Source organism: Carcharodon carcharias, chromosome 21 (genome assembly GCF_017639515.1).
Source record: "Carcharodon carcharias isolate sCarCar2 chromosome 21, sCarCar2.pri, whole genome shotgun sequence".
In the NCBI taxonomy this organism is placed as follows: Eukaryota; Metazoa; Chordata; class Chondrichthyes; order Lamniformes; family Lamnidae; genus Carcharodon; species Carcharodon carcharias.
The window spans coordinates 70,732,954-70,745,839 of NC_054487.1; the positions used below are offsets into that span (position 1 = coordinate 70,732,954).

The following is a 12,886-nucleotide window of genomic DNA, read 5'->3' on the forward strand; positions in this document are numbered from 1 at the left end:
TCTAATCATTTTATTTACATCTACATATTACTGAATCACTAATTAATTAATCTCTCTTTCATACAGACTGCAAGTTGAAGGGACGGCCCATGTGTATGAGGATGGTTAAAGCCTTTCGTTATTATTTCCAACATCCATGGAGTCGACTGGTTGTGGCCTACTTGGTGACTTTCTTCAATTTCCTTATTTTTGCTGAAGATCCTATTTCTCACAGTCAGACTCCCGCCAATGTTGCTGTTGTTGGAAACTGCTTCTCTTTCATAGCAAATAAGTATCCTGGAGGAGGATGGAGTTTCTTAAAAGTGCTACTGTGGTTGCTAGGTATTATTACTGGCCTTATTGCAGGAAAATTCCTCTTCCATCAGCGGATGTTTGGTAAGTCACAACTGAATCACCTTGAACAGTTGCTAAGGAAGCCATTTCATTATTTTTTTTCTGGTCATTGGATTTATTAATCAAAACCAACAAGTATTTTTTTGTATTGCTATTCAATTGCATCATCTGGAATGTTGGCACTTAACCAAAGTCTGTTCCTTGGGTATCAAATTAGTTTATGGGACGGAGAAAGTGCATTTATTAGCCACCCCGAGTAAAACACCCAAATGACCAACTTACATGCTGTGTTCTTTAATCAACCTTCTCAATTGTTGGATCAGATGTTGTACCTGCACCAGAAGAAGCACTACCAGCAACAGGAAACCTCCCTGCCCTGGCAGTCCACCAACCCCCTGATACAACTTTGTGTTGATGAGATTGCAGATTTTCTTCGGTCCTTTCTGTTGGTGCTCATATTCATCCTTTTTCACCGGTCTGCTTCTTGCCTAGCTGGTTGATAACTTAATTCACAGTAGAATGAAAACTAACAGCAGAATCCGACAGATTTCTTTTCACAAAGTTTACCCTTCTATGTTTTCACCTTTCAAAAGGCAGCTTGAAAGAAGATTAAAGAGTTTCTTTCAGGCCAATTTATAGGCCAAAACCTTGTTCAAACTTCAATTAAGTTACAGGATTCCTGGATTGTTCAGGATCCTCGGAGAATATTCTTGGTAGGGTTTTTTTAACGTCTGTGAATACAAAAAGGCACAGTAAAAAAGAAAAACCCAGACCAATAATGGAAACGTTATTTGGATTTTGTGCTTCATTTTCGATGTAAATGTTTGTATTTTAACTGAACTTTTGCCAGACTCATTCCATTGCTATGGCAAGAGGCACTGCCCTTCTTTTACCAGAATCACATAATATTGGTTTAATTTATTGGAGCGGATGCTCAGTCCATGCTGACATTAATCATTTGAAAGAAAAAGTTGTGAGGCTATCATTGAGCTATATAGCAGGTACCCAGAAAGTTAAACTCTCAACAGTTTACTATGATAACTTCAAAAATAAAGTCCAACTTGTTCTGAAGCTTTCTATTTCTTCCATCACATTTCTGAGTAGACCAGTGGATGTATACATTTAGTTTAATGTCAACAAACAATGTGTAGACTGGTTATCTTGTAGCTATTGCAGGAAAATAGCAGTCTCAGTGCTGCAATGTGCATAGTCCCTTTTCATGACTTGGTGTATGTACAACTGGAAGGGGTAATGAATTACCCGCTGTGACTCAAATGTTTATTTGTGTACAGGGAAACATTTCAAAATTGGAGGGAAAAGTGTCTAACTGGGTGCAGTTGGAATCATGAATTTCAATGTCAGTCATAGGAAAAAAATGACAGGGTTATAATTTGTTAGCTGAATAATATAGAAGGGATGATATGGAAGCAATATAGACATTGCAGCTGGGTATCATTCATGGTGCCGCCTGTGTCTGTCCTTTTAGAAAGCTGTTTCGTAGAAATGATAAACTGTTCTGCCTCTTGTGAATTATGCAAATTAAACTGGTGGGGGATTGTTCACTTCTGAAAACACGGGCTAGGATTCCTTGTTTTGGAGTAAAATTCTGGCTCAGTGGGACTTCTGCCCACCCCCTAAAATCTGCTCCATCAGCTATCTCCAACTCCCAGGTATCATTTATTTGTAAAAGTCAAGTTTAGCACTAACATCGGGAAGCACGTCTTCACACAGTTTGTGCTGATGCCCTTGTTCTGCAAGCATTGTTTAACTTCAAAACTAACCAATTATTTTGTATATCTTTTAAGGCCTGCTCACATTTTGCTCCTTTCAAGACCAGGGTCCAAGTTTTTCTGACCTTTCCTCTGACACTAGAGATAATCTCATGGTTTGTCTCTGTAGTAACTGCAGAATTTAGGGGCAGAATTTTTCTCTCGCCGGGTGGGTGCGCGTCTGACCTGAACGAGTATAAAATGGCGCGTGATGACGTCGGGGCGAGTACCCTGATGTCATTGCGCACTCGCACGATATTTCAGTCGGCAGGCGTGGGCAGGAGTCGCCTGTGCGCCAGCCAACAATTAAGCAGCCTATTAAGGCCCTTATTCAATTAATTGACGAGAATCTTTCACTGCCCATCCAACCAGTTCAGTTGGCGGCCTTTGCATTTTTGGTGAAACCTCATCCATGGGTGGGATGGGGTTTTGATCAGTGATTTAAAAAAAAAACCTTTTAACACTCATATTTAACATATCCCTGCTCACGATGAGGGGAAATGTTTTCATTATTTTATGTATCTTTAATTTTACTGTTAAACATCTTCAGCCATGAGGCACAGAGCTGCATCAGGGAGCTTTTACTGCGTGAACCTGTGAGCATTTGTGAACTTCCACGCTCATCCTCCCCCCCACCATCCTGGCAACACTGAGCGCTGCAGCGCACGATTCATGCTAGCTGCCCATTAATTGGCCAGCCGGTGTGAAATTGTGTTCGGGGCTCGATCGCAGGTGGTGGTCAGCTTCCCAACCGCTCCTGGGCCTGCCCGATGACCAGAAAATCCTGGCCTATATGTTTTCCCTGTGCCTAGCTGACTAGAACTGAGCACAATATTGAAAATGTGCCTGACCAGCTTCAGTGCTGTGGCCTCATATTTGTGTGCAGTAGATTTGACTATATAGCTCACCATTCTATTTCCTTTTGTTAGTTCATGTACTGCAATGGCTGGATATGCAAAATGTTAGGACTACTATCATTCCTGGCCATCTTTCCGCTTCTCTGTACCTAGTTTGAGACCATGCATTAACTATGGACAGGATTTTTCGCATGGCGGGATTTCCCTCCCCAGTCACGAGTAGATGATCCATCTTGGCCTCCTCCAAGATGCCAGTCTTCAGTCAATTCAATTTACTCCATGTGATATCAAGAAACGGATGAAGGCACTGGATAGTGCAAAGGCTATGTGCCCTGACAACATTCCGGCAATAGTACTAAAGACATGTGCTCCAGAACTTGCCGTGCCCCTAGCCAAGCTGTTCGAATACAGCTACAGCACTGGCATCTACCTGGCAATGTCGAATATTGCCCAGGTATGTCCGGTATACAAAAAGCCGGACAAATCCAACCCGGCCACTTACTGTGCTATCAGTTTACTCTTAATCATCAGCAAAGTGATGGAAGGCATCATCAACAGTGTTATTGAGTGGCACTTGCTTAGCAATAACCTGATTACTAACGCACAGTTTGGCTTCCACAGGGGCCCCCTCAGCTCCTGACCTCATTACAGCCTTGGTTCAAACATGGACAAAAGAGCTGAACTCCAGAGGTGAGGTGAGAGTGACTGCCCTTGACATCAAGGCTGCATTTGACTGAGTGTGGCATCAAGGAGTCCTAGCAAAACTGGAGTCAATGGGGATTGGGGGAAATATCTCCACTGGTTGGAGCCTTACCTAGTACAAAGGAAGATCGTTGTGGTTGCTGGAGGTCAATCATCTCAATTCCAGGACATCACTGCAGGAATTCTTCAGGGTAATGTCCTAGGCCTTCATAAGGTCAGAAGTGGGGATGTTCACTGATGATTGCACAATGTTCAGGATCATTTGTGACTCCTTAGATACTGAAGCAACCCATGTCCAAATGCAACAAGACCTGGACACCAATATCCAGGCTTGGGCTGACAAATGGCAAGTAACATTTGCACCACACAAGTGCCAGGCAATGACTATCTCCAATAAGAGAGAACCTAACCATCGCCCCTTCAAATTCAATGGCATTATGGTATGTTGGCCTTCATTGCAAGAGGATTTGAGCTCAGAAGTAGGGATGTCTTACTACAGTTATACAGGGCCTTGGTGAGACCACAACTGGAGTATTGCGTGCAGCTTTCATCTCCCTACCTAAGAAAGGATATACTTACCATAGAAGGAGTCCAGCGAAGGTTCACTAGCCTGATACTGGGGATGGCAGGACTGTCGTATGAGGAGAGATTGGTTCGACTGGGCCTGTATTCACAAGAGTTTAGAAGAATGAGAGGGGATTGGATTGAAATGTATAAAATTCTAACAGGGCTAGACAGACTGGATACAAGGAGGACATGAAATGGGCATGGGAGGCATGGGTAAGATCTTTTGAACTTACCTTTCAAAAGGGTCCCAAATCCAGACTAAGGTTTATGACTCTCCTGAGGGGCCATGAATGAGTAATGGAGAAGCTGGCTTTATTCCACAAAACTTGTGGGGAGCTATGGGATGCCTACACCCCCTACAATGGATTTGGGAGTGCAGGATGTGGGCTTGCTGCCTGCACCATTATACTGCACCTGTGAAAATGGCCAGTGCTGGGAGTCCCAGGATTGGGTCCTGTAAACTATTTTTAAATGGCTCTGGAGTCAGGCTGTCTCCATGAAAATCAGGGCCTTTGTCCATGTTTTTGGAAATCTGTCTGTCCAACATCACATTTTCTAGGTCACATAAGAACATAAGAAATAGGAACAGGAGTGGACCATTTGGCTCCCTGAGTCTGCTCCATCATTCAATAGGATCATGGCTGATCTTCTTGTGTTTCGATTTCCACATTCCATCTAACCCCCAATCACCTTTGATTCCCTTGCCTAACAAGAATCTATCTATCTCTGCCTTAAAAAGATTCAGTGACCCTGCCTCCATCACCTTTTGAGGCAGAGAATTCCAAAGTTGCACAGTCACTCTGAGAGAAAAGAAAATCTCCTAATTTCTGTCCTAGCAAGGTAGCCCCTAATTTTAAAACAGTGTTCCCTAGTTCTGGACTCACCCACAAGAGGAAACATCCTTTTGACGTCCACCTTGTCAAGGCCGTCCAGGATCTTGCATACTTCAATCAAATCTATATAGCTGCTCCTCTTCTTTGTTCCTAGTTATCAACTCCACTACCTTGCCAGTCACTGATGTTAGTCTGGAAATACTCAGCATGCCAAACAGCTTGCTTGGATAGAGAAACAGAGCTAAGATTAAGGTCAATGGTCCCTCAACAGAACTGGAAGAAATAAGTGATTTTCAAGTACAGAGCTCAGGAACAGGAGGGGTGAGGGGATGGGAGACCGGAACAAAAGGGAATGTCTTTAATAGATTAGAAGGCAGGGTTGAGTAAATGACAAAAGGGATGATGGCGCAATGCAAAAGGGGGTGGTCATGGAAATAAAGAAAGAAAATTGCAGATTTAAATGACAATAGCAGAACCATTACCAGGACCAGCTGTTTGAGAAAATTTGAGATGTGGTTATGATCTGAAGTTATTGAGCTCAATTTTGAGGCTGAACAATGCAAAGTGCCTAAACGTCGGAACCCACCTTTTATTTGGTGTTTGTCCCATTATTATTCCCTTTTGCCTTACACCATCATTCCCTTTGCCATTTAATCAGTCCTGCTATCCACCCTGTCACAGACCTTTCCCATTGGCTCTTTCCTACCACTTCTGCTGTTTCTGCTGACTTTCCTAGTTGTTTCTAAACTGTTAAATCTCAAACTTCTTCCAGTTGAACAGTCATCAGCCAGAGCTGTTAACTCTTCTCTCTCCACACACGCTGTTGAACCTGTTGAGTATTTTCTGTTTTTCAGATTTCCATCATCTGCATTATTTTGCTTTTGTAGTACTGATGTAAGTCTAATGTTGCGCCATGGGTGTGTTTGCCACCTTTCTTGAAAATAGGACCCATGCCGACTTGATTTCAGTCCAGTTGACTACCTTATAATGATTGTCAGCACTTTGTAGCCTTTGGCCTGAATCTCATTTAGCTCTAGTATATAATACCTGGCTCTGGAGATGTGTATCCAATATAGTCTTGAGTTTAGAATGCATCCATCTCACACAAAATTAACCAGAAGACTTTTAAAATTGAATATCTTAGCATGTATTATTGACTCCTAACACATTTTAATGTAGCTTCATATTACTACTATTATATTATTTTTAGAGAATAATTGGAAAACTCAGCAAAATATCTTTTATCACATTTGCCCCATACATTTGAATGTACAAGATGGGACAGGGCAATTGTGGTCTATCTGGTCCATTACAGTATCTAGCACACACTTCTGTCACCCCAAAGACTGTACAATGACCTTGGGATGAAATAAATTGTTTTCCTTTTGTGTCTTGTGACACATGGTGCAGATGGAACATTTTAGAGCGATGCAACATGCTGAGGACCAATCCATGATGCAAATACATGCTGTAAAGTTATTAATGATAAAGGGTAGAGTACAATGAGACTGGGATGTCACACCAATGACAATTCTCATAATAAACTCTCTCAAGCATGAAAGACCATAAGTTGTACCAATCATTTGGCAGGGTTGAAAGAATCTCAACAATTAACTGTCAATGGAGCAATGTTTTATTAGCTACCTTGGATATTCACTTCCAAATGAATGTAATAAATTTGAGCAACTCTTCATAGTTTTTAAAGTAGCTACACAGTGACCAGAACAAGTGCCTTGAACCAACTTGATTTTGTTCCTTGTTTCTGTCGGGTTGCTTTGAAATAATAACCCTGAATTTCCTTGCTGGTTCCAGCAGTTGAGTGGTGTTGGAATGACGATGGAAAATTTAATAACAAGGAAACTCATGGGGAAGCCCCTTCTGACAATTGTGTGTCTTTAAGAGGCTCCCCTGGAATTTTCTCATGTTTGCGGAACTGCCCTGTGATTCCCCTATGAGTTGTCACTGGCCTGACTTAGATACTTGACAACCAGTGGGGCTGTGCACAAGGGTCTCCTGGACATAGTTCATTTCTGCACTTCGCTTAAGTTACATCTGTTGGGGTGAGTATTGCAGAAATGGATAATCTTTGTCATCCAACAGCTAGAAGCTTACAAACTTTTGTGGCATGCCTTGGCTGGTGAATTTTATTAGTTCTTAGTCAAGTCACAAGTTGGACTACCACAAAGGGGTGTGAGTTTTTTCATCTTGAGCAAGGTAGGGAATGCCATTGAGGCTTAATCACTTAACCTGCCCCAGCTGCAACTTTGTTTTCCTTTATAGCAATGAAATTGCCCATGATGGGTTGAAAGTGAAACAGTATAACTTGATTTGACATTCGAGAATGATTGACAGTGAAACCTCAGAGTAGTATAATCACCCTCTGTTCTCCTAACTTCACTTAATGGCTTGTTCCCCAACCTATTAATCAGTAATGTATAAGTTTTGTGGTTTGAAGCTAGGGCTAAGTGAATCAGGATTTCAATATGCTCCATTGGTGCATAACATTAGAGATTAGGAATGCATCATTACTGAAAATAAGCTAGGGTGATCACTCGTCCCTGTCTTCCGTGTACAGTGCCTCGATGAAGTACTGTGTCCCTGGGAAAATAATGACCCACTAAGATACCCTGGCTCATGAAACTCATCTTCAAAATGAATGCTATACTATTAACAGCCTCATGGGTTCAAATCAGGAGCCACATGACCCCGGGCTGTCCTGTGGCCAGTCAATAAAGTGGGTGGGTCTGTGGGTACAGTGGGATTGGTGGGTGGGCTATCAATCTTCTGTTTCCAACCAGTAGGAAGAGCAGACTCACAGGGGGAGTTTAATATATGTAGAAATTACACTGTGGTTGCAGTGTGCATGATCCAACTCCACAAATCCCCAGATGGCCCCTGTAGTGTGCGTAGTTTCTGAAGAAAAACCCATTTCCCAGAACCAGAATACCTGAGTAACCAGGCGGGCTGGTAATAAGACTAATGAACAATAGCTGGTACTGGGCTGAGTCAATGTCTTGATAGAATAGGATCTTTTAAATAGGAAAAGATTAACCAAAGCTAGTGTTGGCCCCCCAGAGAGTGAGTCTGAGGAATTGATGATGGAAAATGAGGAAATGGCAGAGGCATTGAACAAGTATTTTGTGTCTGTCTTCTCTGTAGAAGACTTGGAAAACTTCTCAACAATACTTGAAAGAGGTGAATGGAAAGGAGGAACTTAAAACAATCACCATAACGGGGAGGCACTGGAAAACTATTAGACCTAAAGGCTGATAAGACCCCAGAACCTGACGGACTCCATCTTAGAGTCTTAAAAGAAGTGGCTCCAGAGATAATGGATGCATTGGTTATAATCTTCCAAAATTCCTTAGATTCTGGAAGGATTGGAAAATAGCAAACGTAACACCTTTATTCAAGAAAGGAAGGATACAGAAAGCAGAAAACTATAGGCCAGTTAGCCTAACATCTATCATAGAGAAATTGCTAGAATCCATTAGTAAGGAAGTCATAGAAACGTATTTAGAAAATCATAATACAATCAGGTCAAATCAACATGGTTTTATGAAAGGAAAATCATGTTTAATTAATTTATTAGAGCTCTTTGAGGAAGTAACAAGCAAGTTGGATAAAGGGAAACCTGTAGATGAGATATACTTGGATTTCCAAAAGGCATTTGTTAAAGTGCCACAACAAAGGTTACTACACAAAATAAGGACTCATGATGTAGGGGTAAGATACTAGCATGGAAAAAGGTTTAATTAGCTAACAGAAAGCCGAAAGTAGGGATAAATGGATCTTTTTCCGGTTTTTAAGCTGTAACTAATGGAGCACCACAGGAATCAGTTCTGGGTCTCAGCTATTTATAATCTACATCAATGACTTGGATGAAGGAACCAAATGTATGGTAACTAAATTTGCCAATGACATCAAGATAGTTAGGAAAGTAAGTTGTCAAGAGGAGGTTAAGAGTCTGCAAAGGGTGATAGATAGGTTAAGTGAGTGTGTTGGCAGATAGAGTATAATATAGGAAATTGCAAACCTGTCCACTTTAGCAGGAAGAATAGAAAAGCAGTATACTATTTAAATGGAGAGAGATTGTGGAACTCGTTGGTACAGAGAGATCATGGTCTTGATATTTGAATCACAAAAAGTTAGTATGGATGTACAGCAAGTAATTAGGAAGGCAAATGCAATGTTGGCCTTTATTGCAAAGGGAATGGAATATGAAAGTAGGGAAGTTTTACTGCAGCTGTACAGGGCATTGGTGAGACGCCATCTGGAGTACTGTGTACAGTTTTGGTCTAATTTGAAAAAGGATTTTTTTGTGTAAGAAGCAGTTCAGGGAAGGTTCATTAGACCCATTCCTGGGATGAAGCAATTATCTTATGAAGAAAGGTTGAACAGATTGGACCTATACACAGTGGAGTTTAGAAGAATGAGAAGTGATCTTATTGAAACATATAAGATCCTGAGGGGACTTGATAGGATGCAATAGTGAGGATGTTTCCTTTTGTGGGGAAGACTAGTATAAGGGGACACAGTTTAAGACTAAGAGGTCTCCTTTATAAGACGAAGATGAGGAGAATTACTTTTCTCTCAGATGGTCATCAGTCTGTGGAATTCTCTTCCCGAGAAAGCAGCAGAGGCTGGGTCATTGAAATTGTTCAAGGCTGAGTTAGATTTTTGATAGACGAGGGAGTTTAACATGGGAGGCAGACAGCAGGGTGGAGACCACAACCAGATCAGCCATGATTTTATCATTTGGGGGAGCAGGCTTGAAGGGCCGAATACTCTGCTGCTAAGTCTTATGTTCCTTGGGAGCCAGATCAGAGTGTGCTTTGCACTTTCAGGTGGTGTGGATGAATGGAGGGTTGTGTGTCCCTGGAAAGCTAGCATCATGGCTATGTTATGAACTAGTAATCCTAGTAATCCAGAGGTCTGGGTTAATGATGTGGAGACATAAATTTAAATCTCAATCTGGCAACTGGGAAAGTTAAATTCAATTAATTAAATAAATGTTAATGGTGATCATGAAACTAAAGGATCTTTGTAAAAACTCACCTGGTTCACTAATACTCATTTGGAATGAAATGTGCTATTGTTACCCGGTCTGGCCTTCATATGACTCTCGACCCAGAACATTCATAACTGCCCTGTAAAAAGACCCAGCAAACCACTCAGTTGTATCAAACTACAACAAAAAATTCTAATCAGCACTGTGGATCTAACTACAACAGATGGACTGCAGAGTTTCACGAAGGTAGATCACTACCACCTTCTCAAGTACTTAGTGACAGCAATAAAGGCTAGCCTTGCCAGTGATGTCCACATCTCAAGAATTAAAAAAAAGACTCAGAAAACACGGGCCTGAATTTTACCCTTGGTGGGCGCACGTGATTGGTGGGCCCGTGACCGGTCGGGAAAAGGGTCGCTGCCTGCGATTAGCCCCCGACCGCAATATCATGCAGCCTGGCCAATTAAGGCCTGCCTAGCGTAAAACAGGCCTTCCCAATGGTTGGACAGGTCCAGGCGGGGGGAGGGGCCTGTCGGCTGCTGGGTCCAATGGCGACCTGGTGGCCTGTTTAAAAATGGCACAGGCAGCTCCTTGAAGGCTGCCAGGGAAGAACATATTTGCAGTGTTCTGAACACCGAAGTTATGGCCCCAAGTGTGGCTGGAGACACCAGGTGGGAGGGCAGGTCGGGTGGGTACTCGGCCCCCCCCCCCCCCGGTTTTCAGACGAGTGCCTCGCGGTCCTCCTGGAGGAGGTGGCTGCCAGGAGGGACACCCTTGTCTCCAGAGATGGAAGAAGGAAGCCACTGCACCTAACAAAAAGAGCTTGGGAGGAGGTGACAGCGCAGGTCAGTGACCACGATGTTGTGAGGTGCACATGAATGCAGTGCCGCAAAAGGTTCAGTGACCTGCTGTGCTTGGGAAGGGCGAGTACTGTGTTGGCATGGATCAGTGTGTTGAAGTGGTAAAGGGTCTGGCTGTCCCCCAATGGAGGTCAGGGCCTGAGTGCCAACTGTCAATGACACTGGCAGTTAGAGGACTGCTGGAGACCAGGATGATGCTGAATCAAAGGCAGATGATGAGCCTCTGGAGTCATCCATTAGGCGGCGGATGCTGGAGCTGTCTAAGGGGGTGAGCCCTGGCTGCTTGGACTGAGTGCCTTGCGGCTCAAGGGCCACGACCAGGAGTTCCTCAGGTAGAGAGTGGACTAATCCATGCTTCTCTGCTCTTTCAGGAGAAGATGAACCATAACAACATTGAAAGGTCACAGACAGGTGGAGGCCCCCCAAATCTCTGAATCCTATCCAGATTTGAGCAGGATGCCTTGGAGCTGGAGAGGTACCACAGCATCTCGGCCAACCAGCTGCAGAGATGCTGGGATGTCAGACGAAGGTAAGAGTGCAGTGCACAGAGGTGAAAGTTTCAGATGGTGCAAACATTTTTATGTAGTCTCATCATTGATGGGAGCCTCAAAACTAGATTCCCAATGATCAATGAAAGAGGATGGCACTGTGATGCAGATCTCCATGGTCCCACCAGGGTGCCCGGCATGCACAATGACAGTGTGATGACTTAAACTAATGACATGTTGTTGTTCTTCCTTAGATTCTCCAGCACTCACTCAATCGCAGGACCCCGAAGAGTCACCCCTGATGCCAGAGGGCCGCCAGGCTTCACATGCACCTGTGTTGCACCCACTCTCTGAACCAGGCACCAGCGCAGATACCAGCACCTCGGTGGGCATTAGATCCTTGGCTAGAATGTTGGAGCACAGCGGCGAGGGCACTTCACACTCACTTGAGGAACAGGCGGAGACAGAGAGTGCGAGGAGGCTGGCAGTCAGTGGACTGCTGGAGACTAGGATGATGTTCAGTCGAAGGCAGATGATGAGTCTCTGGAGTTGTACATTAGGTGGCAGATGCTGGATGTCCAGCCGGATGTGCGGGAGGATCTGGCGGAGATCCATGAGGGTATGTGGGCCAGGGTCTCTATTGTGGAGGAGTCCATATGGAGCATGAGCACTGTGTTGACCTTCATGGCCGAGCACACTGCCTCCTCCATTGAGAGAGTGGCGACTCTCATGGGGAGGCATCTCCAGGAACTGAATCAGGGGTTCCTGGGATTGCACTCAGACCTGCAAGCTTTCACACAGGCAATGACCTCAGGTGGTCAGTGCCAGTGTGGGCGATGGATGAGGCACCCAGTATCCCAGCTAGGTGCCCGTCCATCAATGGCGAGCAGGAAGGGAGCAGAGCAACCTCACATTGCCGCACGAGCTGCCCGTTGTCTCTGTGGGCTCCTCTGAGGGCGTAGTGGACGACGGCAGTAGCTCCTCCATTTCTCTGCCAGTCACCGTGGCATCTGACGAGGCTGTGGTGATTGGGGGAGATGCCAGCCGTGACACTGGCTGCTCCCTCCCAGACAGGGCCAGCACAGGCTCCACTGGCCAGAGGATGACTGCCAGGGTCATCAAGGCCAACATGACAGCAGAGTCAGCTGGCTGTTTCCAATGCCACTGCCAACAAGTGGGAGCCACCAAGATGTAGCATTCGCAAATGTAAATTTAAGGCACCATGAGCACAAGAGGGACTGGTCACGTGTGATCTTCTGTTGTGTAATGTTTTGTTTAAGTTTACTGGTCTGGGAATGAAGACCAGAGAAGGTTATGTTAATTTGTTCGGATTGTCAAAATGAGAAAAACATTGTTTTTGTCGTAATGGCCTGATTATACTTCACTTTTTTGTTCTTTTGGTGCAGGGTATGCCAGTGTGTAATACTGGGCGTGAGTGGCTCTAAACTTTATTCCACAGGCACTGC

At 44.0% G+C, this 12,886-nt stretch overlaps 1 protein-coding gene across 4 annotated transcripts in view; it reads left to right on the forward strand.

The window, feature by feature from the left end:
- tmem117 (transmembrane protein 117) overlaps nucleotides 1-12,886 on the forward strand; it is a 398,678-nt gene that overhangs the window by 38,937 nt on the left and 346,855 nt on the right. For all 4 annotated transcript variants that reach the window (XM_041216475.1, XM_041216476.1, XM_041216479.1 and 1 more), the window contains exon 2: nucleotides 67-375. In XM_041216475.1, the coding sequence (XP_041072409.1) occupies nucleotides 67-375 (309 nt within the window). The remainder of the gene's footprint in view (nucleotides 1-66; nucleotides 376-12,886) is intronic.